This window comes from Panthera onca, chromosome C1, assembly GCF_046562875.1.
Source record: "Panthera onca isolate mPanOnc1 chromosome C1, mPanOnc1 haplotype 2, whole genome shotgun sequence".
NCBI classification, from domain to species: Eukaryota; Metazoa; Chordata; class Mammalia; order Carnivora; family Felidae; genus Panthera; species Panthera onca.
In genome coordinates, this window is record NC_138346.1 from 192,477,469 (window position 1) to 192,503,234 (window position 25,766).

At 54.4% G+C, this 25,766-nt stretch overlaps 1 protein-coding gene across 3 annotated transcripts in view; it reads left to right on the forward strand.

The window, feature by feature from the left end:
* Positions 1-23,252, forward strand: part of EPHA10 (EPH receptor A10) — a 38,947-nt gene extending 15,695 nt beyond the window's left edge. The window contains exons 6-17 of one of the 3 annotated variants that reach the window (XM_060621542.3): positions 6,426-6,559; positions 9,249-9,327; positions 12,920-13,028; positions 16,460-16,521; positions 16,639-16,764; positions 17,833-18,018; positions 18,460-18,521; positions 18,749-18,952; positions 19,253-19,402; positions 19,595-19,788; positions 20,477-20,632; positions 20,793-23,252. In XM_060621542.3, the coding sequence (XP_060477525.1) occupies positions 6,426-6,559; positions 9,249-9,327; positions 12,920-13,028; positions 16,460-16,521; positions 16,639-16,764; positions 17,833-18,018; positions 18,460-18,521; positions 18,749-18,952; positions 19,253-19,402; positions 19,595-19,788; positions 20,477-20,632; positions 20,793-20,907 (1,577 nt within the window). In that variant the 3' untranslated portion in view covers positions 20,908-23,252. Of the gene's footprint in view, positions 1-6,425; positions 6,560-9,155; positions 9,328-9,800; positions 12,892-12,919; positions 13,029-16,459; positions 16,522-16,638; positions 16,765-17,832; positions 18,019-18,459; positions 18,522-18,748; positions 18,953-19,252; positions 19,403-19,594; positions 19,789-20,476; positions 20,633-20,792 lie in introns of those variants that run through there. The other 2 variants (XM_060621541.3, XM_060621543.3) reach the window with 2 other exon arrangements.
* Positions 23,253-25,766: the final 2,514 nt, after the last annotated feature.

The following is a 25,766-nucleotide window of genomic DNA, read 5'->3' on the forward strand; positions in this document are numbered from 1 at the left end:
CACCATGCTGTACATTACACTCCCAGGACTTCCTTATTTTATCACTGGAAGTTTGTGTCTTTTGACCCCCTTCCCCTGTTTTGCCCAGCTCCCCGTCATGCCTCCGGCAGACACCTTTCGCTTTGAGCCGTGCCTTTGAAGCTCCAGGTTTTAAATTTTGATGAAGTCTTTGGTTGCCTGTGCCTGTGGTTTCATATCTAAGAGACCACTGCCTGGTTCAAGGTCATGGAGATTCAGACCTGTGTTTTCTTCTAGTATTGTAGTTTTGCCTAGATTTATTTTAGAGAACGTGTTTTCATTTCTGGACGATTTGCTTTTCTTCTGTTTCTGATTTTACTGCTCCATGCTTAGAGAAAGAGGTTTGCACAGCTTTTCGTTTTTTAAGTAGTTCTTGAGTTTTCTTTGTTGTCGAAGATATGGTAAACATTTTAACTATTTCCTGGCTACCCTACAGCACTGTGTATTATTTTTGTTCCGTAGTTTTTCTCTCGCTTTTTCCATATATAAATGAAACACATTATTCAATTCTATTTCTTCTTATTGTCTGCTTGGTGTTTCCATTCTGCTTGTGATTTTGTTAAAATTCCTTATATTTGCAGTGCATTTTCTTTTTTTTTTTTTAATGTTTATTTATTTTTGAGAGAGACAGACTGTGAGCAGGGTAGGGGCAGAGAGAGGGAGACACAGAATTGGAAGCAGGCTCCAGGCTCTGCGCTGTCAGTAAAGAGACCCACGGGGGGGCTCGAACCAGTGAACGGTGAGATCATGACCTGAGCCGAAGTCAGATGCTTAACCCACTGAGCCACCCAGGTGCCCCTGCAGTGCATTTTCTTTTAAATATTTCAGTTTTCCTAATGCACACGTAGTTTCCCCACAGGCCTCCTCGCTTACCTCCTCCGCTTTTACCTCGCCTCATCTTTTTTCTTTTTCTTCTCTGCCTGTTGTTCCTTCATGGTCTTCTGCTCCCATTTTGTGGAGGCTGTGTTTTCTTTCATCTTCTCGAGGATGCCAGACAGTCGCCTTTCTTGTTTCTCTGTCACACTAAATCCCTCTTAAGAAGCTGCGCCTCCTGAATCTTCAGAAATAATATTACCATTCATTTATTCTGAAATGTTTTTCTCATATGCCTGATGTTTTTGGCATTTTCTCTTTCCTTGTTCTTGAACAAGGAGATGGCTAGTGTTTGCCAAAAAACCCCATGTGTGAATTGCCCTCTGGGTTGGTTTGTAAGGCTTTTCAGCTGCAAGTAACAGTAAATCTCAATCCAGCTGATGTTTCGCTGAAAATGATTTCTCAGCGTACCTAGGAGTGGACTCAGAGCATGGTTATTTCAGCAGCTCATCGGGGTCCTCAAGGACCCAGGTTCTTTGTGTCTTTCTACCGTGCCATGCCGTCCTTGTCACATAGGCTGGCTCCCTCATGGTGGCAGGTTGGATGCAGTAGCTCCAGACATCACATCCTTACCATCCAGAGCAGAAGAAAGGGACTGTTTCTTTCGTGTAGGTATCATTTTAAGAACAAGAAACCTTTTCCAGAGTCCATCCTCCCCTTAGCTGCTTTCTCCTTACATCAGCCAGAACTGGATGGTAAGCCCGACCGCAGTCATTGGCACAGGAAATGAGTCCACACAGCTGTCTTAGAACAATCAGAATTAACCTGAGTCACACAGGGGGAGACAGTAGACCCTGAATCAGAAGTTGGGCTCCACAGGCCAGGAAGGGGAGACATGGCTGTTGAATAGTTTTCCACTCATGTCTGCTGTGGTCTCGGTCCCCCGTGGGCACTGGCTGGATTTCATCACAGATCCACCTACAGCAGGAGAGAGCATTGGACTCGGTTTTCAGCTCCGGTCTCAGGATTTGTTAGGCTTTCATCTAATGTATCTCTGTGGGTCTGAAATGGAACCGTCTCCTACCTCTGTATGGCCGTCTAATGCTTTCAACAAATGTAGCTCCAAAACACGACATTCCTGGCCTCTTCCTGTCTCTGCTGTCCATCTGTATCTGCAAGGGTCTATGCCATCCTGGGACGTTTTCTCTCTCCTCTCCCCTTGAACCCACATCTCTTCTGACAGCTGTCATCTCCCAGTGGATTTAGGCCGAGAGGCACTCCTGGGGGATACGGAAGGACACTTTTCCTCCAAAGCAACTATGCAGGAGAGTGATGGCTGTACATTGTCCTGTTGACAAAGACCTTGCCTTTTTGTAAGGGTCAGACAGTGGGAGGAGGGATTAAAAAATCTTTCAGGTTATTTTTAGGATGGGAGACCGTGTCACTCTGTGGGCAGCATAGCCTGGGGCTTCACGACAATTGCACTTTTCAGTCCAGTTCCACCGGCTTTCTCATAGGTGGAGTGGCATATCTCCCCCATTCTGGCATTCAGCTGTCTAGACTAGCTTACGTTGATGTTCTGAGTTTTCAACTCTTTCTGTACCTTTCTGTTTTCATCAGAATTGGGAAGAGACTGCAGGTGGGGGCTGCTAGGTGGTTACCATTTAAAACTGGAAGCCATGTTCATGCACTTTTCAAAGAGTGAGCTGCATGGGCCCTGTCCCATAGCCACCTGGTATCTACTTCCCCTCAATCCCCCAAAGTCACCAGGAGCCTCCACATTGTTAAAGCCAGAGGGCGCTTTGAATCCTAGTCTTACCCTGTCCTTTCTCAGCGTATGATACTGCCAACCGCTGGCTCTTCTAGTTAGTAAACTTGCATGGAGCGCTTGCTCCGTGTCAGATATTGTGCCAAGCTCTTCATATACATTACTTTATAAAATTCTTACAGCGAGCCTAATGAGGTCAGAATTGTTTCCATTCTACACATGAGGCAACTGAGTCTCTTGCTCATGGACTGGAAGCTAATAACCAGAAGACTCAGGAGGGAACCTTCTTAAATGTTCTCTTCCCTGGGCTTCTGTGATCTCATTTGCTCCTGGCTTTCCTGCTCTCTCTCTGGCTCCTCATGTTCAAGCTCCTCTTCCTTAACCTGCCTCTTAAATTAAATGTATGTTTCCTAAAAGCTTTTCTTTCTCTCTTTCTGTGCCTCCTCCTGGGAAGCTTCATCCAGTCCTCTTCTGATGGCTCTTGGGTCTCCATCTCATTTCCAGATACCTTTTGTGAGTCCTGAAACCACCTACATAGCTGCCTTTCCAGCATCTTCTCTCGGAAGTGTGTGTGTGTCGTGAGAACACTTAAGATGTCTCTTAGCAATTTCCACGTATACAATACAATATTGTTATTTTTAAAGATTTTTTTAAAAATGTTTTTATTTATTTTTGAGACAGAGAGAGACAGAGCATGAGCAGGGGAGGGACAGAAAGAGAGGGAGACACAAAATCTGAAGCAGGCCCCAGGCTCTGAGCTGTCAGCACAGAGCCCGACGCGGGGCTTGAACCACGAACTGTGAGATCATGACCTGAGCCGAAGTCGGACGCTTAACCGACTAAGCCACCCAGGCGCCCCTAAGATTTATTTTTTAATTTTTATTATTTAGTTATTTTAAGGAGAGAGCGTGAGCGGAGAAGGGACAGAGAGAGAGGAAGAGAGAGAATCCCAAGCAGGCTCTGCACTGTCAGTACAGAGCCCGATGTGGGGCTCGAACCCACAAACTGTGAAATCATGACCTGAGCCGAGATCAGGAGTCAGAAGCTTAATGGACTGAGCCACCCAGGTGCCCCCACAATACAGTCCTGTTGACTATAGTCACCATGCTGTACATTAGATCTCTAGAACTTATTCGTCTTCTCACTGAAAGTTTGTACCCTTTGACCAACATCTCCCATTTCCCCAGCTCCTAGCCCTTGGCAACCACCAATCTACTCTGTTTCTATGAATGTAGGTATTTTAGATTCCACATATAAGTGAGATCATGCAGTATTTGTCTTTGTCTTTCTTCTTTCACGTAACATAATGCCCTCAAGGTTCACCCATGTTTTTGCTGATGGCACAATTTCTTTTTTTATGGGCTGAATAACATCCCTTTATATATATCATTTTCTTTTCTTTATTCATTCATCCATCAACAGACACTTAAGTTATTTCCATATCTTGGCTATTGTGAATAATGTTGCAATGAACATGAGAATGCAGATGTCTCTTCGAGATAGTGATTTAATTTTCTTGGGATGTATACTCAGCAGTGGGATTGTTGGATCATAGGGTAGTTCTATTCTTAATTTTTTGGAAAACCTCCATGCTGTTTTCCATAATGGCTGCACCAATTTATATTCCCACCAACAATGCACAGGATTCCAGTTTCTCCACATCCGACACTTGCTATTTTCTGTTTTGTTTTGTTTTTGACAGTAGCCATCCTCACAGATCTGAGATGATATCTCATTGTGGTTTTGACTTGTGTTTTCGTGATGATTAGTGATTTTAGACATCTTTTCATGTGCTTATCGGTGATTGGTCTGTCTTCTTCGGAGAAATGTCTATCCAAATTCCCTCCCCATTTTAAACTGGGTTATTTGTAGGTTTGTTGTTGTTGAATTTCAGGAGTTCTTTATTTATTTATTTTTATTTTTTTTTTAAATGCTTTGTTTATTTTTGAGACAGAGAGAGACAGAGTGTGAGCAGGGGAGGGGCAGAGAGAGAGCGAGACACAGAATCCGAAGCAGGCTCCAGGCTCCGAGCTGTCCACACAGAGCCCGATGCGGGGCCTGAACCCACGAACCATGGGATCATGACCTGAGCCAAAGTGTGACGCTCAACCGACTGAGCCACCCAGGCGCCCCAGGAGTTCTTTATATATTCTGGATATTAACGCCTTATCAGATATATGATTAACAAATATTTTTTTTCCATTTCATAGGTTGCCTTTCATTTTGGTGATTGTTCCTTTTACTGTGCAGATGTTTTTAAGTTTGGTGGGATCCCATTTGTCTATTTTTGCTTTCATTTCCTGTGCTTTTGGTGTCACGTCTGAGAAATCATTGCCAAATCTAATGGCATGAAGCTTCCCTGTATGTTTCCTCCTGGGAGTTTATGGTTTCAGGTCTTACATTTAGGTCTGTAATTAATTTCATGTTAAATTTTGTATGTGGTATCAGGTAAGGATCCAACCTCATTGTTTCGTTTGCATGTGGACAATTAGTTTTCCCAGCACTGTTGGGTGCAAAGACTGTCCCTTCCCCATTGGGTGGGCTTGGAACACCTATCGAAAATCATTTCATCATATCTGTGAGGGTTTATTTCTGGGCTCTCTATTCTTTTCAGTTGGCCCACATTTCTGTCTTTTTACCAGTACCAAACTGTTTGGATTATGGTGGCTTTGCAGTGTTTTGAAGTCAGAGTGTGAGGCCTCCAGCCTTGTGTTTCTTAAGATCATGTTGCTATTCATGGTCCTTTGATTTTCCATATGAATTTTAGGATTTCTTTTCTATTTCTGCAAAAAACAATTTTGTTGCAAATTGAATTGGATTTGTAAGTTGCTTTGGGTAGCCTGGACATTTTAACAATATTAAGTTTTCCACTCCATAAACACGATGTCTTTCCATTTATTTGTATCTTCTTTAATTTCTTTCAGCAATGTTTTCTGATATTCGGTGTACAAGTCTTTCACTCCTTTGGTTCACTTTATTCCTAAATATTTTATTCTTTTTTGCTGCAATTGTAAATGGGATTGTTTTCTTAATTTCCTGTTCAGATTGTTCGTGGTTAATATGTAGAAGTGGGACTGATTTTGCATGTTGACGGTGTATCCTGCATCTTTGCTGTATTCGTTTAGTAATTTTAACAGGGTCTTGTGGAAGTTTTAGGATTTTCTACATAGAGGGTTATGTCACCTGTGGACTGAAATAATTTTACTTCTTTCTTTCCAATCTGAATGCCTTTTCTTTCTTTCTCTTGCCTCAGCTCTCTGGTTAAGTTAGGACTTCAGTACTATGTTAATTAGAAGTGTTAAGAGTGGACATCCTTGCCTTGATCCTGATCTTCAAGGAAAAGCTTTCAGTTTTCCACCGTTGAGTATGTTCGCTGGGGCTTTCTCACATATGGTCTCTTCATTATATTGAGGTAGTTTCCTGCGATTCCTAGTGTTGCGGAGCGGATTAACTCTTAACCAAGACCGTTAGAAGAGTTAAGTAGGTGGTCTTCCTGCTCCTATGCTTTTTAATGCCTCCAAACCACAGAAAGTGTAGAAAGAACCTGGGGTGTTAGAACCAGCCACCACTAGTGCAGCTGGAATGCAGGGGGTGAGCAAGAAGCAGGTGGCTTGGCGCTTCGCTGGCAGAGACAGGGAAGCTGAGACCTGTGAGGTGAGAGCAGGCTCCCCTCTGGTCCTAAGACAACTCAGGCCCCGCCCCTCAGGAGCTTCTGGCCCAGCCCCGCCCGCCCGGCCCCACCCCCACCCTGCATGCCGCGCCCTTCCAGCCCCCGCCCTGCCCCACAGTGGGTTCCCATCGAGAACCGAGTGTTCCTTACTTTCAGCGCCCTGGGAGGAGGATGAGATCCGGAGGGACCGAGTGGAGCCCCAGAGTGTGTCCCTGTCGTGGCGGGAGCCTATCCCTGCCGGAGCTCCCGGGGCTAACGGCACGGAGTACGAGATCCGATACTACGAGAAGGTGAGGTGAGGTCTGGGCGGGACCTGAGGCTGCATTCCGGGCTGTGGTCCTTTTCTTCACAACCTCCTCGAGGCAAAAGCCCTTCTTACTTTCCTTGTGAACACATCCGCCGGCCTCCTAAGTGGCTTTTGGCAGGCCTGAGTTTCTTCCTATCCCCCCCTCGACTCCGTGCATGGACCCCACTGCTCGTCGGCTGTCCCCTTCCCTGCCCCTCACTGGTCATCAGCTCCATTGTCACCACTTTTACCTAGTGTTTGCAGTTCACTAAGAGCTTTCTCTAGGGACTCATTCCCATCTTGTGTGGCCGGACCATATGCAATTTGCAGCCCTCTTTAAGAAAAAGAAGGCTGAAGTACCATACTCTTTCACAATTTACAAATTGACCTACATTGGTAGGTCAGGTGGTCTGCTGGGGCTTGACCATGTGCTGGTCAATGTTTAACGCCCCACTCTCCGGAACAATGAGTGTATGAGTTATCCTGACAATTTTACTATAGAAAAAATGTGTCATATGTCGTTTACAAGGAATAAGGAAAGATGCACAGCTTCTCCATATTGTAAACCCCACATAGCCAATTGATTCTTACAGGATGCTTTTGCTGATTTTTGCTAACTTCTTGTATCTGTTGTCAATCAATAGTCACAGTTCAACCTCGATTTGCCAAGTGGAGATATATCCCGATCCACTGTCTCCTTCCTCCTTGAATGTATTGTCTTTAAATGTGATACACTGTCTCCTTCCTCCTTGAATGTATTGTCTTTAAATGTGATATGTAATCTGCTGTTAAACTGCTTCTCACCTTGGTGCAAATCTTATTCCTTCAAGCGAAACCTTGCTTTCATCTTCAGCACTTAATGTGTCAGAGCTTCACTCACTCCTGAGTGACTCAAGGGACTTCTTGGCTGAGTCAGATAGTAGTTTTTGAATACTAGAAGTCTACTGAGAGCTGTGAGTTTGGGGTTGGGGGGGTTGGTGAACACAAAGGAGGAGGAACTCCTGAGTCACGGCTGGGCCATCGAGGGGGTGGGGTGCCATGGACTGAAAAGGGGGAGCAGAATCGAGGTAAGAGGATGAGTTTGATTTGGCCCATGCAGTGTTCAGGGGCCTCTGGGACATCCAGGTGGGCTTGCAGGTCTGCAGCTCAAGGGAGAGGCCTGGTGCTGGACAGAGAGTTGGGGCCCTTTCTGCACGGGGCTAGGAGCTGAATGAAGCCAGGAGCCAGAAGAGATGGCCTAGGAGGACAGGGAGGGTGAGAAGAGGGGACAGGACGGGGCTCTGAGGAACCCTGACATTTGGGAGATGACAGAGAAGGACACTGGGAAGGAGCTGGGCCGTGCAGTAGAGTCCAGAAGCTGAGCTGGCGGATGCTCCAGGCCCTTAGGGGGTGTGAATTTGCTGGGAACAAAAAGCCTTGAGAAGAGGGTCCTGTGCAAGAGGGGCTCTGTTTGAAAGGCTTCAAGAGCGTCGCCTGGAACCCAGTGGCCACAAATCTGGGAGGCACAGTGCTCCTTATCTACGCTCTGCTCTCTGGGTGCGGGTCCCGCATCCTCTGCAGAGGGGGCTTTGCTCAGGGCATATCACAGCTGCCTGGGTTGACAGCCTTGCCTCTTTCTTCCACCCGGGCCCTAGCCTGCCCGGCTCAGAAGGGCCACAGCCCTTGCCTCACTGTCTTTCAGTGGCTCATTCAAATACCTGGAAGGGAGATTCTGATTGGCCCGGTTTGGGTCAGTGTCTGCCCCATTCCTGAATACCATGGTCAAAGAACTGGGCCACATGATATCGGGAGGCTGTGGCTGTGGCAGGGGCTGTAATAAGGTGGCAGGGGGTGGGGACAGAGACAAAATGATGACAGCATCTCCAGTAGACCCCATTCTCAGACATGTTGGGGGGCAGCATGATATAGAGATAAAGCACGGGACCTGAAGGAATCAAGAAGGTGTCGTTCTGCCCCTTCCTTGATGTGACTGTCACCTATAAAAGATGGAAATACTGTTGTGAGGACTTAGGTAGTCAAGCCTCTAAAGAGTCTGCATAGCAGCTGGCAGCAAGCTGACCCTCACTCCATGACAGCTGTTGCTGTCCCCACTGTCCAGTGGGGGCCTCAGGCAAGTCTGTCTACCCCTCTGCACCCGATTCCTTATCTGTGAATTCATGCCTTGCAGGACATTGTGAAAACCAGATGACAAAGAGGAGGAAAATCTTTGTGAGCCGGCAAGGGCCGGGCAGGTGTCAGGGTTCAGTTTCTTCTTCTTTCCTCTGTGACATCAGGCCCTGCTCACCCTCTGGACTTCCAGGCCCTGATGTCCATCCCCAAGAAGGAGGATCTAGCATCTTCTCTAAAGTTTCTCTTACTGTTCTTCGCCACAAGTACCACTGAGCCCAGGTGGGAACTTGCGTGGAGAGAGGGGTTGGAGAAGCTGTGGAAGAAATGGATGGAGCCCTCCCCAGACTGTCGGAGTCAGCTTCTTCCGCCTGGTCCCTGCTCACCTGAGGGCTCTTCTCCCTTCTCCGCCTCCCCACTCCTTTCCCCTGTCATTCTCCAAGGAGCGTGGGTCTGGCCCTGGGTCCAGGCCTCACTTCTTGGTCCTTCCTCAGGGTCAGAGTGAGCAGACTTACTCCACGGTGAAGACAGGGGCACCCGCGGTCACTGTCACCAACCTGAAGCCGGCTACCCGCTACGTCTTTCAGATCCGGGCGGCTTCCCCGGGGCCCTCCTGGGAGACTCAGAGCTTCAATCCCTCCATTGAAGTGCAGACCCCAGGGGAGGGTAAGTGACGTGTGTGTATGTGGAAAGGGCTCCGGGCAGAGAAAACTCAGGCGTGGGGCTGGGGCAGGGGGACAGACTGGGGAGGGGGTGGTCCTCTGTGCAATTAAGGGAGCCCGCAGAACCGCTCAATTACAACCTAAATAGTTACTGAACTTGGAATCCGCTGACTGGGGCCTATTCAGTGACATGAATAAGTTGGGGGTGGGGAGGCCTGTCCTGGGGGAGCCCATAGGGGAGGGGCTCACGAGCAACTCTAACCCATGTCTCCAGCTGGAGTCTCCCAGCCTCTCAAGACCTCTCACGTCTTGTAGAAACATGCTGTGCCCTCTCCAAGATTCTTGACTATTTTTTGGGGAGGAGTTTCAGTCTCATGGTCACTTCTTGCTCGGATGGCTAAATGCTTTCCCATTCTGCTGCTTTCCCTCTGCCGTGATACAGACTCACACACAGGATGTCATTCCTTTCCCCACCAGGCCCTGGAGCGAGAGGCAGGCTTCCGTGAAGGCGGGGGCCCCAAAGGGGCTGCCCTGCAGCAATAAACAAAACACAACAAGAATTGTACCCATTCAATGGGGGAATTGTGCGGTACATGACTAATTCCTCCAATAAAGCTGTCATCAAGACAAAACAAGACAAAACAAAACAAAAGCTGTACATCAGACATCAGATCCCCTGATTCTAAAACTGTGCCGGCTTCTCCGTGGTATTGTGCTGCCCACTTCCTCCTTTCACCTCCCTCCCCTGGCTCCTCTTCTCCCCACACCCCCTCCACCCCCAAACTCCCTTTCATGGTGAGCGATGAGCAGCTTAGCTCTGGCTTTGGTAGTTTTGCCAGCTGCTAACCCCACCCTCAGGATCTCACCTCTATCTACCCCGAGCAGTTCATGAAAGTATTTTCCTGGACAAAGGCGGTTCCCCCTAAGAGGCATTCTGACACCAGCTGTCAAGATAATAATTCTTTCCAACCTGCTACACGAGTCTAATCCAAGATAGGAAGAGCTCTGAGCCCAAAGGGAGGTGGAGATAAAATGTAGAGGGAGTCAGGCTTCTGGGAAAAGAGACGGTACTTCTTGCTTGAATGCCTGTCTGTGCCAGACCTCGGCCAGGTGCTGACGAGAGGAGATTAGAGCTCTGTCTTGAAGGCTAGGGAGCATTTGAATGCCAAGACGCGCAGGGGAGGCATTTCGGGTAGAAGAATCCACCTGAACAAAGGCTCACGGGCTGGGCTGGAGTGGGCGTGGTGGGGGCAGGAGCTGGGGGCTGGCTGGTCGCTGAAAAGGGCTGAGGGTTTCCATTCATTTGGTGCTTCTCAGTGAGTAGACACTGCTCGGACCCCCATCCCCCTTTGCTGTGGTCCTGGTTCTGCGGGAATGGGCTTCCCAGTCTGCAGAGCACTTCTTCCAGTGAGCTGTGATCCCAGCTCAGGAGCACAATGAGGGACGGTGCTTCAGCACTGTATCAGTTATCCATTGCCGCGTGACAAATTACCCCCAAGCGAGTAGCCGCGAACGGCAGACATTTATTCTCTCGTGGTTTTTGTGGGCCAGGCATCTGGGTGCGGCTTAGCTAGGTGCCGCTGGCTCAGGGTCCCTCGTGGCTGCGGTCATCTCAAGGCCTAATGGGGAGGGAATCTGCCTCCCAACTCAGGTTCTCACTGGCTGTTCGCTGGGGGCACGTGGTTCTCTGCCTCTTGGGCTTCTCCCTAGGGCTCTGCATAACACAGCATCTAGATTCTTCCTGAGACAGTGACAGAGAGAGAGGGTGCCCGAGACAAGCTGCAGACTCTTGTCACCTCATCTTGGAGGTGACATCCCATCACTTTGGCTGCATTGTTTGTTAGAAACAAGTCGCTATGTCAAACCCATACTCAAGGGGACTAAGTAATACCAGGAGGTAGAGAATCCAGCGGGGACATCTCAGAGGCCACCTTCCACAACTGCCCTGTCTCCATTTCCATGTCCACCCAGATACCTCATTCCACATAGTTCTTGGCAACTCCGCCCACCTCTGGCCTGACCAGACCCCAGGCCATGTCCCCACCTCTGGGAACATGGGCTCTAAAATCCCCCCTTTGACCATGGCCTTGTTGGCCCCTAACTCTCCGTCCCTTTTCTGTCCCTTGTCACTTGACTGTGACATCTTCCCAACAGCCCTGGGGCTCCGACCTCATATCCCAGGCTGTCACCCCCCTTCTGGCCCCATGTCACTCCAGGCGCTACAGATCCTCCCTGGGGAAATGCTCCCCAGCTGTGCTGGCCCTCACTGCCCGGACGCTGTGCTGCACTTGTGTTCCTCCTCCCGGAGCCCAGAGCCAGCGCAAGTCCTGTGTCCCACGTCTCATCTCATCTCAGTGGAGTCTTCAGGGCTGCATAGCATCTCCCCCATTCTCGATAGTTTCCCCAAACCTGCACCTCTCTCGCGCACCTCCTGTCCATCCCTGCTCCCGGCCGCAGATACTTCCAGCCCTTCCCCCTCAGGCAGGAACCCTGCCCATTGCTCCCTGGCTCCCTGTCACCCTCAGGATGAAGTTCCCACTTCTTGGCCTGGCATCCCAGGCCCTCCGGGTGCTCTCTCCTCCCCCAGTTCCCATTTTCCTCCCGCCGTCCAGCTTCACATCTTGGCGCTCTCAGCCTTCTGTGGTCTGTATCCCAGCCCCACAGGATGGCTTGCCGTTTTCCAGACCCAGCATGTGCATCTGAGCACCACCCAGACCTTTTCCGATCTCCCAGGCCCAGAGCAGATGTCACGTCTCTTCTGCGAAGCCTTCCTCACTGGCTTTTAGGAAGAAACGAGCATGCCTCTGCTCAGCAGTCTGTTTTCTGTTGTCATTCTGCAGTTAGGATTTTTGTTTCTGTCTCTCCCACTGGTCTGGACACTCCTCCAGGGCAGGGATTCTGGCTCATTCATCACTGTCTCCCCAGTACTGGCGCCAGCCTGTCACGCATGTTGGATGGATGGATAGATGGAGTTGAGAGCCTGGGGTCCTTTAGGCCACTCTCTTGGGGACATAGTTCAAAGTGGAGGCTTTTGGAATCAGGTTCAGACCTCCGGCTCACCATGTATTAGTCGTGGCACCTTGGGCCTATCACACAACTTTTCTCAATGTCAGTTTCCTCAGCTATAAAATGGAGACACCACCGCCTTACCTGCTTGTTGTGACAATGAAACAGGACCATTTAGTTAAGGCACGTGACACGGTGCCCTGAATGGAGTAAGTGTGTATTAAACGTTAACTCACGTTGCAATTGTCGGTGGATGGTCTGGATGGGGCTGGGGAGCTCAGGTGAGAGGCCGTGCCCCCTGCAGAGCTATGTTAAGTCAGTGCCCTTCGGAAAGGCAGAAGGAGAGGTGCAGCCCTGCCTGTCTGGACCCCTGGTCCTCTCTCTCCGAACTGGACTGCCGTGGAGGTGCCCGGCCCTGAGACAGGAGGAAGCTCCAGGTGCCAGTGTGGTTGGTGGGGCTGCCTTGGTCCCTCTGCTGTGGGAGCCGGGGCCAAGTGCAGAGGTGCTGTGGGGGGTGGGCAGGAGTCTGCACTGGGGCCCCCCCAGGAGCCTGGTCCTCTGCCTGCCTCAGCCTCGCGGTTTACCCCCAGCTGCCTCAGGGTCCAGGGACCACAGCCCTGCGGTCGTCGTCACGGTGGTGACCGTCTCAGCCCTCCTCGTCGTGGGCTCTGTGATGAGCGTGCTGGCCATGTGGAGGAGGTAGGTGGCCGCTCCCAGCCTGGCTGGCCCCTGGTGGGTCGTGTCCCCGTGCGCACTAACATGTGCTCGCGGCCCCTGTGTCTGTACCTGCATTTGCGCACATACAGATCTGCACACGCAAGCATACTGCTGTGTAGATCCAGGCTTGGCTCGCACGGGCCCCGGCCCCTCCCCCGCTCGCTGCTCCCGCAGCAGCCAGCATTGCAGCTAGCTCAGCCGCTCTGGGATGAAGGGGATTTAGCTCCTTAACTCATTAAATGTCAGAAGGCATCACTGAGGATGGAATCAAGCGCCAGCTGCTCCAGTGTGATTAGGGTTCTCCTGAGGCGCTCAGAGGCCCCCCAGCCCCTGCCCGCCAGAGATCCGGAGGCCCTCGAACACAGGCGAAGAGAAGAAAGGCAGAAATTGCGTGTGGGAGGGGGGAGGAGAGGGAGGGGAACTCATAAACCAGAACCCACCCCCCCAACGCTCAGCAGAAGGAAGCTTGTAGGAGAGTGGGCAGAGAAGGGGGGTGGGAGGAGGAGAAAGGATGTGGAGCTTGAGTTTGGTTCAGAGAAGATTCCAGTCCTTTTGCATTCAGCAGAAACCTCACAGCGTGTATTTGCCCCTTCTCCCCACGGCCACACTGCTGCACGCAGAGGTGCCAGGCTGGGGCTGAGGTCGGCAGACTTGAGGGTTGGAAAGTCTGCGTGTGATGGGCTGGAGCGGGGGTAGCAGAGGAGAGTGATGGCTGGTCAGGGAGCCGCATCCCAGCACATCTCAGCATCCCGGAACTGCCTGTGGGTTGAAGGGACAGCGAGCACTCACCCGGCACTGTGTGGCCTTGAATGAGGCACTGCAAGCGACTGAGGAGGGGAGGGCCTTGACCTGTGGGTCTGGGAGCCAGCTCTGCCTGGGCCAGGACAGTCAGGGAGGCAGGACAGGAGTAGTGAGCCCCTTTCCAGTGCTCAGACGCCCAAATTGGACCAGTTGGAAAAGCTGGAATGTCCAGGAGCCAAGAGCCTCTTGTCCTGGCTGGGAGCTTAAGGGCTCAGGGAGACGGGAGGAGGAGCAGGGAGAGAGGGGCATAAGGAGCACCCCTCCAGGCAGGGACTGTGCAGGACAGGAGTAGCTGCCCAGGAGCACCTTGGAGACAGATGCACTAGGGTGGGCAGAGTAAGCCACGGTCGGTCTGAAAACCCGCTCAAAATCCAATGGCACTGAAGTGGAGGTGGGGAGAGCCTGCTGGTCTCATGCCAATGGGCATGGCACCTGTCCGGCGCGTCCAGCCACCTCTGCAGGCTGGTGTCTGATGTCTGCAGTGCTTGCTCTGTGCACGGTCTCCTCGCCTCCACTTCCTCTCCCCGCTCCATCCTGGCCCATCCCCCTTCTCACCAGAGGGTGTTGTCCAGTGGAAGCTTCTGGATTTCTCTACGACTCCTCCATCCACTCAGTCTTGCCCCCTTCCATTCCACCCACCTCTCCTGGATGATCCCTTCATTCATGGAAGCAGGTTCCCACTCTAGGAGACTTCAGTAGCTATTGGATGACTGGTGGCTTATTGGGACTTATAACGGACAGCCCTTGGCTTATTGGTTCTTGAACTTCCTCATTCCCAAGGACCTTTTCTTCTGTTCCACCTCTACGTCCCTCTCCCAGATGCTGCCATGGACCTGGCCATCGCCCCAGATAACGGAGTCCAGCTCTTGCACTTGTGCCCCGCAGGTGCCCTGTCCTTGTAGCTTGCCCCCTTGGCCGCATTGGTTGCACCTGCTCCTTCACTGCATCATTGCCGCCCCCCAGCTCCTCACCCCCAAGTCTGCACACCTACCTGTCTCTGCACCCACCCGCCCCCTCCCTTTGCTCTAGAGGAGGTGCCTTCCTCCTGCTCCTTCCCACTGTGATCCGAACCCCACCCCTTCTCGCCATCGCAGGAAACCATACTATTTCTAGTGCTCCCCCCCCGCCCCACATAACAGCTGACATTTATTGACTGCTTAGCAAGCTCTGTGCAACAGTGCTGTATCAGGTAGGGTTGTCTTGATCCCGATTTTATTAAAGAGAAATCCCAGCCTCCCTGTCCCGCAGCTACCAAGTGGAGGGGCTGGGAAGCCAGTCTGTGCATGAGGTTCCAGAGCCTGGACTACTGACCACCATCGTGACCATTTTATCCTAAATGGCAGCCTTTTCCCCTTTTCCCATCTGTACAGAAGGGTGATCTTCTCTCTCCAGTCTCCCTAACCGCCCCTCCCTGGAGCCTTCACGCCGTCTCTCTCCTCTGCTCCACTTTCTCTTTCCTTCGTTCCTGTGACAGTGTCACCCCTGATTTCCTGTTTCCCTTTGGCTTCTCTGGTGGTTCTTTTGTGGTGTCCTCCATGGCTCCTTTCCTCTCTACCCGATCTCTCAGTGTTGGGGTCCTCAGACTCGTTCACAGTCCCCCTTCCCAGGCTCTGTCGTCTTCCTGGACAATGCCCCCAGCTCCCAAACTTGTATCTCCAGAGCAGACCCCTCCTCCAAACCCCCCACACTCCTTTCTAACTCCTTACTCCTCACCCCTCCCTGCCTACTCTGTAGGCTCAGCAGACCCTACCGGCTCAGCACGAGCCCTTTGCCACCCCGTCCTGGTAAACGGCACCACTATGAACAGGTGGGCAAACCAGAACACCAAGAGTCATTCCTCCCTTCTCTCTCCCCGTTTCTGCCTTCTAGCAGTCCCTGAGCCCTGTGCCCCTGTCACCTAAACGTCACTTGTGTCCTCTTGCTTTTTGTTCTCTGTGTCCACACTCACCCTGTAGGCTGAGCCACGGCCAGCTCCTGCGGGGCCACAGCTGCAGCCAGGATGATATTTCTAAAATACAGATTGAGTCATGACACCTCGGCACCCCGGGGGCTCTCCTCTGGGCCAGCAAGGCCCTGCCTCAGGGGCCCCAAACGCCAGTCTGTGGTGCTTTTGATGGTGATGCCGTACTTTGGTCCATGACTGCCTCTGCAGGAAGCCGCCCTTGATGGTCTAGGGGGTCAGGTCCCTCCGCCGTGTGTTCTCACAACGTTGTGCCCTTCTCCCCTGCTGGTACCTGTGAGCGGGCTTGTGACTGATGCTCAGTGCTTGTTTCCCTGGCTAGACCAAGGCCCCCCTGAGTGCAAGGGCCATCTGAATTGCTCACCGGTAGGCAGGCAGGCAGCTTGGGTTCAAAGTCGGGGGTATGGATTTGGGTGCCTCTGGAATTGCAAGAACGTGCATTGTGTCTCAGAGCGAAAATAATTAGGAATAATTAGGATGAGGGGTTAGGTCTGGGGCTAGGGTTATAGGTTGACTGCTTTCAAAGCAGGACAAGCAAGATCTGGGGCACAGATCTTGTGGTTTGGAAGGGATAAGGAGCTGCCACCCTGGGCGCTGGTGAGATGGGAAGGGGATGCTGCCCAGCTCAGAGAAGGACTCTGCACCTCCGCAGGCCCTGCCCCTATGGCAAAGGAGGTCAGGATGCCCACGACGAGGAGGAGCTGTACTTCCACTGTGAGTTGTTGCCTGGCCCCTCCTTAGCCCTCTTCCTTGCTGTGCTTGCGTAACTGCTCCCGCCCCGGCCACGGGCCCCCTTCCTCGGGCACATCTCTGTCTCTCTCTGCATTGCAGTCAAAGTCCCGACACGCCGCACGTTCTTAGACCCCCAAAGCTGTGGGGACCCGCTGCAGGCTGTTCATCTGTTTGCCAAGGAGCTGGATGCAAAAACCGTCACACTGGAGAGAAGCCTTGGAGCAGGCAAGCTGGGCTTCCAGGGACCCTTGTACAGCCCAAGAACCGCCCCCCCCCCCTTCTACTCCATCCCACCTCCATCCTGCAAGCCCGCCTCTGCCCCGAGGCCCTCCCCCATTTCTGGAAGCCCTGCCTTCACCCCAGTCCCCACCTGGCCAGGAGGCCCCAGCTCCACACCAAACGGGACCTCCGCCCACCAGGTTCCAGGGAAGGGGATGGCAGAGGAGTCCGTGACCCTGCCTTCCTACCCTCCCTGTCCCCAAGGTCACTGAGACCTCCCCGCTCCTGCCCTTTTCTAGCTGGCCTCTGCAGACTGCCACTGGCAGAGGTTTAGTCCCGGGCCTTCATGGGGCAGTGGGGAGGGGCCATTGCAAACTTGGGACCAGACAACCAAACCTCAGTTTTTGTCCTGGCTCTACCTCTGCCCAGTTGTGTGACCAGGGGCGCGTGCCCTTTCTGCTCCAAACCTGTTTCTTGTCTGTAAAATGGGTGCAATAGCTGCCTCATGCAGAGCCGAGGTGGGGACTCTGCAGCCCTCAGCACCCCGGCCTGGCTCCTAGCAGGTGTTTTGCTCTCTGCTGTTCAGTCTCCTGGCCTCCTTCCTTCCCATCTGCAAACCCTCAGCCCCTGGGCTCAGAGAAGGCAGCCACTTTTACCAGGAGCCAGACACTGTCCCCGACACTGTTGCCAGACCCACTGGATAGAAGCCAGAAAGGGGTAGTGTGGCAGAGGAGATGTCATCGTCACCCTTCCTGGGTCACCCTGGGCTTTAATAGCCTTTGATACGCTTGCATGTGCAGTATCCTCTCTGTGAGTCTTTGAAATCTCCTGATGAGGCGGGCTGGGAGGAACCCCCATTTCACAGGGAAGAAAATCGAGGCCCAGAGAGGAAAGAGAGGAAGCCCACGTCACATTGCTGGTACTCGGTTTACATGATTTGAACTCGGGAGCTCTGAGTCCCAGGTCAAGAAGAGCCTGTGATCCAAAAGTTGCTTTCGTCTCAGCTCACCCTGCCTGGGTTGGCCGGGGGCGGATGACCTCCGGGGGACTGTCTGAGGTGCTGTTTCCTCACAGGGCGGTTCGGGGAGCTGTCCTTCGGCTGTCTGCAGCTCCCTGGCCGCCAGGAGCTCCCCGTGGCTGTGCACACGCTGAGGGACGGCTGCTCCGACTCTCAGAGGCTCAGCTTCCTGGCCGAGGCCCTCACCCTGGGCCAGTTCGACCATGGCCACGTGGTGCGGCTGGAGGGTGTCGTCACCCGAGGTAAGGCCCTGTGCTCCGCAAGTATGGGGGTGGACACGGGGTGGAGGTGGGGTGCCCTTCCTTCAGCCATGGAAGGCTTAGGCCCTTCCTAGGCCGCCCAGGATGGAGAGAAGGCCTCAGCTTGCTTTTACTGACTCAGGGGGGCCCTTCCGACCCTGAAAGGCCTTTCTGACCTGCAGTGACTCTGTGGGGTGGATCGCCTGGACCTTGGGTGATCTTTCTTAGCAAACTTATTGCAGCTCCTGACCGTGGTCCTCCTACGGAGGTCTCCTCTTCTGTTCTTTGGCATAGAGGATCCTGGGCCCCACAGGAGGGTGGCACGACTGGGGAAACTTGTTTCTGGCCGTCTTGGCCCCGGGCTGGGGCCCAGGTGGGGGAGCACGTGTGCAGGCAGAGGGGAGCAGGCAGCTCAGTGGGTGTGTTCCCCTTCCCTGGGCACAGGAAGCACCTTGATGATCGTCACCGAGTACATGAGCCATGGGGCCCTCGACGGCTTCCTGAGGGTGAGTGGCCTGGGTCGCTGGGGTGGGGGAGGGTACTGATAGCCATGTTATTCTTCGTCCCCTCACTTTTCTCTTTGGTGGGACTTGCACTTGGCATCATTCCCTAAAAAGGTGCCCACTGGCCAGGCTGGCCTGGTGGGTCACAGGGCAAACCCAGAGAGGGCCAGGTGACTTCCCTGAGGTCACACAGCACCAGGGAACTGAGTGTGTAGCACTTCCTCCCACAGCGGCATGAAGGCCAGCTGGTGGCCGGGCAGCTGATGGGGCTGCTGCCCGGGCTGGCGTCAGCCATGAAGTACCTGTCGGAAATGGGCTACGTTCACCGGGGCCTGGCGGCCCGCCGTGTGCTGGTCAGCAGTGGCCTTATCTGCAAGATCTCTGGCTTTGGGCGGGGGCCCCGGGACCGAGCGGAGGCCGTCTACACCACCATGGTGAGGATTCCCGTCTCCCAGACAGACCTGCCCATCAGACTGCACCAGAGTCCCCCTCACCCGCTTCTCCCCTCTTCCTGGCTGTGTCGGGGCCGCTGCCTGCAATCCCGTCCCTGACCCCAGTTGGTCCCGAGTAAAGGCCAGCGTGGGCCTCATTTTCTGGTCCGCTTATGTGCCTTCCCCAGACGTGCAGCTGAGAGGATGGCAGGCGGGGCTGGATCTGGGGCTGTGTGGGGCGGGGAGCCCCGGGTGTACTTGGGCCGGTCCCTTCCTGCCCCTGACGTGCTTGTCCGTCCACAGAGCGGCCGGAGCCCGGCACTGTGGGCCGCCCCTGAGACGCTTCAGTTTGGACACTTCAGCTCTGCCAGTGATGTGTGGAGCTTTGGTGTCGTCATGTGGGAGGTGATGGCCTTTGGGGAGCGGCCCTACTGGGACATGTCTGGCCAAGACGTGAGTGACCTCAGGCCCCAACTTCCTGACCCCTGCCCAGTGACCCTTGACCTCCTAGCCTGAGACCCCACTTCACTGTCTGCTTGCTTCCGGTCTTGCCTGGCCACTGCCTGAGTCTTCCTCGGGATGGGACGTGTACATGCGTTGGAGGGACTTAAAGCTTCCTGTCTGCCCCTCACCTTCGTGGCCCAGGTGATCAAGGCAGTGGAGGATGGCTTCCGGCTGCCACCCCCCAGGAACTGCCCCTCCCCCCTCCATCGACTGATGCTTGACTGCTGGCAGAAGGACCCAGGCGAGCGACCCAGGTTCTCCCAGATCCACAGCATCCTGAGCAAGATGGCGCAGGACCCAGAACCCCCAAAGTGTGCCGCGACCACTTCTCCCAGGTACAGCCGATGCCTCGTTTGTCACAGGCACATTCCCGCCTATCCCCAACCACGCCAGATCCGGCCGGCCGACCTCTCACTCTCCGTGAGTGGCCTCCCCGCATGGCCCACATCCACCTGCCCCACCTGTCCTGCTCCCCCCCCCACCCCGTCCTCCCCCACCTGTCCAGCTATGCCTGCTCACCCAGTTGCCCCAGATAGAGCTAATACTCTGCCTGCCTCAGACTCATGTACATTTTCATCCATCTCAGTCACTCTGCTTGTCCTGGGTTTTGCCTCACACATCCCAGTACAGTGGTCACTGACTGGGTGAATGTGTGTGGAAATAGTTCTAACAAGCTTGTAGTTCCAATAAATAGAATAAGTGAAATGAGTATTAGTTGCCTCAGATATAATATAGGTCACCTTCCAGACCGTCCGAGGTGTGTCCTATCCCCCAGACTGTTCCAGATCCTCCCAGTACCTTTGGCTGGCTCAGGTGCAATCCTCTCTCTACCTACCTGACTGGTATCTTGAAACCCTCACCTGCTCTGGGGGTGCCTCATGCTCCATGCAGCCACGTCCGCCCTGGGGCTGGGTCGCCTTCCCCGTCTCCTGTCCTCTCTCAGGTGGCCTCTCCTCAGGAGAGTGACCAGGTCTGGGCACCAGATCCCTGCTGTCAACTGACCACAGCCCCTCTGCTTCCCAGGCCTCCCACCCCCCTGGCAGACCGTGCCTTCTCCACCTTTCCCACCTTTGGCTCCGTGGGCGCATGGCTGGAGGCCCTGGACCTGGGCCGCTACAAGGACAGCTTTGCTGCAGGTGGCTTTGGGAGCCTGGAGGCCGTGGCTGCCATGGGCGCCCAGTGAGTCCGAGGAACCCCGGGGGCCCTGCCCCTATCTACCCGGGACCCCCCCCCCCTCACCCCCTGCCTGTCCTAATTCCAGACCCTTCCCCTGTCCACACAGAGGGAGGGAGAGTGGAAGAGGGCCGAGCCTGCTGGGTCTGACCGGCCCTTCTTTCAGGGACCTGGTGAGCCTGGGCATCTCTTCGGCCGAACACCGGGAGGCCCTCCTCAGCGGGATCAGTGCGCTGCGGGCGCGAGTGCTCCAGATGCAAGGCCAGGGGGTGCAGGTGTGAGCGGCCCCAGCCCTGCCAAGGACCCTGGCCAGCTGTGCTCCACGGGTGTGGAAGTGAGCATGCTCTCCCTGCACTCGGGCCCAGAGCTTGTTCGGGACCGCGGTCCCCCCATTCCTCTGCCTACCCTTCCCATTTCCCCAGTCTGGACACCTTGGCTGCTGACTCTGTCCCCCGGGGCCAAAGGGTTTAAATTCCTGGGGAGAACCCCTGAGATTTGGTCCCAGAGACCAAGGTGGTCAGGGCGGGGAGGGGAAATGTAGCTTTAAATCACCTGGTTCATGTTTTTCTGTCTTCCACACCCACTGGGGCCTGGGGCCTACCCCAGTGGGTGCCCCTTTGCCCCACAGACCCATTGGCCGGTTGGCAGCACGGGCCCCTAATGGGCTTCCGTGAGACCTGGCGAGGACCCCAACTGCCCGCAGCCCGTCCTGAAGGGCCTGCGCTTGGGCTCGGCCCTGTCTGCACACTGGTCCTGAGGCTCAGGCAGCAGAGGTGGTGCTGAACTCAGGGGCTGGACCCCAAGGGCCCTAGACTCAGGAGCTGATTTCTGCTTCCCCTGCCCTTGGGCTGACAGTTCAGGGTGAGGGTGAGGGTCCTGACTAGGCCATCAAGGTCCTGGTGCTCCCCTGAGACCCATCGTGGCCTCCCCTTTGCATTCCTTTTATACATTCACTGGTTGGACATCTGCAGAGAGCATGAGGGGAGACATCTTCTCTTCAGAGGACCCGTGAACTTTGCTTTCCAGCCTCAGAGGTGGACTTTCTCTCTCTGACAGGCTCTGAGCCGCACTGTGCAGATAGGAAAAACCGAGGCCTGTTGAGGAGTCAGGGCCAGGGCTGGAGTTAGAACCCATGCCCCCAGCTCCCAGTCTAGGGATGAGGTTGGCTCTGGAGAGAGGGTCCTTGGTCCTATCTTGTGACACCAACACTCTCCCCCCAAGGTAGCCCAGGGGTGCTCTGAGGTGACCCCTTCTTGCAAATTCTGTCTCCTGGCCACCACTCAGCCTCCCGTGGGAGAGCGCATTCTCCCTCTGGCAGGAGTGGCCACACTGAGCTAACTCCTGAGTTCCTTATCCAGAAGGGCTTGCCAGAGGCAGTGGTGATCGTGAGGCCGGGGCTTTCACAGGATGGCAGGAAGGCAGCTGGATCTGGACAGGGTCCCAGGGGCTGAGTTTGTCCAGGACATCCCTGGCATATGCCTACTCTGGGTTTGGCTGTATGTGGGGTGAGATGGGTGGGAAGGAGGAGGGTGTGATTGAGACACAGAGCTGGCCTGGCCCTTGGAGGGCTCAGCTTAAGTGGGGAGATGAGCTCGGGCATCGAGAAGTACTACAGATGCACCTTCCAAAAATACCCCAGGCCCCACGGGAGACCTCGGGGTCTGTGGGCCGTTGGGCCAGAGGGCAGATGGACACTCATGATTTGTGTACACGGAGGTGTGTCTGGAAGGGCTTCTTGGCTGAGAGCAGATGCATAAGGCCTGGAAGGTGGGTGTGGGGGCTGTCTTTCCTTAACGTGGGTGGAGTTTTGCACAGGTCAAGGCGGAGGGCCTAGGACAGGAGGCATCCAAGCAGAGGGGCCAGCATGAGGAGGAGGCTGGAGGCTGGAAGATGCAGCGCATTTTTGGGGAGCGCCCATGGTGGGGGACGGTGCCTCACAGCAGTGCCTTTGGCCTCACCCTGCCAGAAGCTGCTCTTCTCTCCTTGGAGCCCCTCCCTCCGCCCCGACCTCCTAAGCACTGCCCCAGTCAGTGACTTTGAGGGTATAGCGGTGGTAGGGTGGCGGGCAGGGTGGGGGGGAGCTTGAGATCCTGCTTCTACCTTTGACGGGGCTGGAGGGTCTGGCCCCTTGCCAGGTGCCCTCCAGGCTCGCCCCTCCCCCCACCCAAGCTTGGAAAGGACCAGTGTCCCTTCTTGGGTGGAGGGTGCCTCATCCCCATCTCTAGCTACATCAATCATGCTCTGAAGGTCCCAGGCCCCTCCCCATCCCCTAGCTGTTCTGCAGAAGGGCCCTCTGGCTGTGGTGACAGGACTTCGGTGTCCAGGGTAGACCTCCCCTCCACCGAGGAGCGAGGTCCCGTAATCCTGAGGGCTCCCAGGCCTCTGCCCTGTGCAGATGCAGGCCGATGGCTCTCTGGGAGCCCTTACAGATCTATTTTTGTATGGAATTTATTCACTGGACAGAGGGAAGTGGCCTGCAACCCTCCGGCTCCCCCATCTGAGCCCATCCAGGGAGGGCAGGGGCTGGCTGGGGATGCAGTTCCTTTGACTAATTCTGGAGATGTTTTTATATTTCCTGGGTTCTATATGCAGGACAAAATAATAAAAACTTGTCTGTGATATGGTACCTCTTTCAGCGACAGTTGCTTAACTGTTAAGAGCTTATGTGGGGAGGGTTTCCACACTCCCCCAACTCCCCGTGGGGTGTCTCCAGAGTGTGTGTCTGAGGTCTGTGAGATTAATTGAATGACTCCTGCCATGGAAGGCTTCCCAGTCTAGCGAGGGCAGCCTGGTCTCAGAAGTAGCAAACCAAAGAAGGCTTCCACCCCTCCCCACCCCCCCACCCCCGCCCACCAGGCAACACTCAGGTGATGGTGCCATTTTCTGAGCTAGACAGTCACGGGGAGGGGAGCAGGTCGGGTAAGGTGTGTGCGGGGAAGGCGGGAAACGACACACTAGATTTTAGATGTGTTTGAGGTCTTGCGGGAGGTGCGGGTGGAGATGCCCCTCCTGGAGATCGTGGGTGCTGGGTCTGGAACTTGGCACAGACGCGGGCTAGAGACGGAGCTTTGAGGCCCGCCCGGGTGGGGCGAAGTTGATGCCTCCGTGAGGAGGCTCCTTGAGCACTGGGAGGAGAGGGAGCTCTGGAGCAAGTGTGACACTGCCCAAGTCTGATGAGGAAGAGCAGGAGACAGAGCCTGAGGGGAGAAATGGGGAGAAGCCAGGAAGGAGTCAGCCATCGAGGCGAAGGAGCAGTGAGTGTGCTTGTGAAATACGGAGAAGTCTCGCGAGCAGAAGGTGGGGGAGCGGCTGGGGTGGGGGGATGTTCCCCGGAGGCTGCGTAACCTACCCCAAGAGGGGGCTTGCAGGACAGAGCTCCTCGCCTACAGTTCTGGCGTCTAGAAGTCGGAGGTCAAGGTGTCGGCAGGCTTGGTTGGCTCTTCCCGAGGACTTAGGGAAGGATCTGTTCCAGGCCTCTCTGCTTGACTGGCAGACGGCCGGCTTCTCCCTGTGTCATCACATCACCTTCCACGTCCAGATTTCCCCCCTTTCAGAAGTACTGGGCTGGCCCACCGTAATGACCCCATTTTAAGTTGATGACCTCTGGAAAGGCCCTGTCTCCGAATAGTCACTTTCTCAGGTACCAGGGGTTAGGACTTCCACATGTGAATTTTGAGGGGACATAATTCAACCCTTACTTGAGGATTGAGGAGTGGGGTTTGGGAATCTCTTGCGGTGTGCTGCAAAGGGAGGAGAGTGGGATAAGAGAGTGATTAGGGCGGAGTGGGGATGCAGGCTGAGTGCTGGAGTGCCACTTGAGCGCATGCGTGCACGCGCGCGCACACACATACACACACGTGAGCCCCTGCCCTTTCCGGTTTGCTAGTGCTTCTGCACTCCCTGGGCCAGGATGTCCATGGTCACAGCATGGAGAAGGTGTCTTCTTTATTTGCTTCGTCAGGCCACGGGAAGTGCTCAGGGCCGGGGCTGGGGTGGCGGGGATGGCAATACGTGACACCCCTTTCCTCCCTTCCTGTGCTCAAAACCAGTTGAGCACTAGTCACTGGGACAGACGGACAGCAAGATACCAGCTTCTTGATAAGGCTGACTGGAGACTGTTGCTCACCATGTTCCTTCGAATCAAAGATGCCATTGAGTGTGAGATGTACCACTAAGCAACATCACAGCCAATTCAACTGTATCATGCCATCTGCTTGGAAGATGCATCCCAACTTCAGAGATGTTAAAATGTGTAAAATGTACGTCTTCGATAAATGAGTGGTGGTGTATCGGGGCCAAGGGCCTTTCCCTGAATTAGACCCTCCTAGTCCCGGGCTGAGCCAGGCAGCCACGAGCCTCCTCTGCACGGGCACCTTTGCCCGACCCAACTTCCTGCAGGACGGGGAGCAGACCAGCGTGCCCCCGGCTCGTGAGCACGCAGACCTGCGGGACAAGCCAGGTGGCACCGATTCAAGCCGGTTATCCCACTGGGTAAGTCACTTCTCCCCGAGGGGGAGGAGTTTGTGGGTAGGTTGGGGACGGCGGGAGTGCTGCTCTGCTGGCGGTCCGCCTCAGTAAGAGGCGTGGAGACAAGGAGTGGAGGACCCCCACCAACACTGAGCACAGCGCCTGGCGCACAGCAAGTGCCCGCAAAATGTCATTCTTAGGAAGGTGTAAGGCAACGGGTAGATGTACAGTATATGGGCAGTAAGGAGCATCTCTGGGCAGCAAGGCTGCTGCTGTGGTTTCACAAGCTGTTTGGTCATTCAGCGAACCCAGCACCTACCCTGTCGCAGACACGAGGATGTGAAGACCTCGCTGCCTAATGGCGGGGGGGGTGGTGGTGGTGGTGGCGGTTTGGGGGTCGGTTAAGTAAAAAGCACGAAAGACACAGCATTAGGGATAAATCCTAGGTGTTGTGGGAGTCTAGGGACCTTCCACCTGACCTAGTCCCCAGGGAGGTGCAGGAGGGCCCAGGGGAAACCGTGTAGCATGTTCACCGTCCGTATTAACCTCGTATTAACCGTGTTAACCACAACTGGGTTAGCGGATCCCATTGCCCCTTTCCCACCGCTCAGGACGCAAGTACAACTCCTTAGTATATGACGCCCTCTCTTCAAATCTCTTGGTACCCTTACCA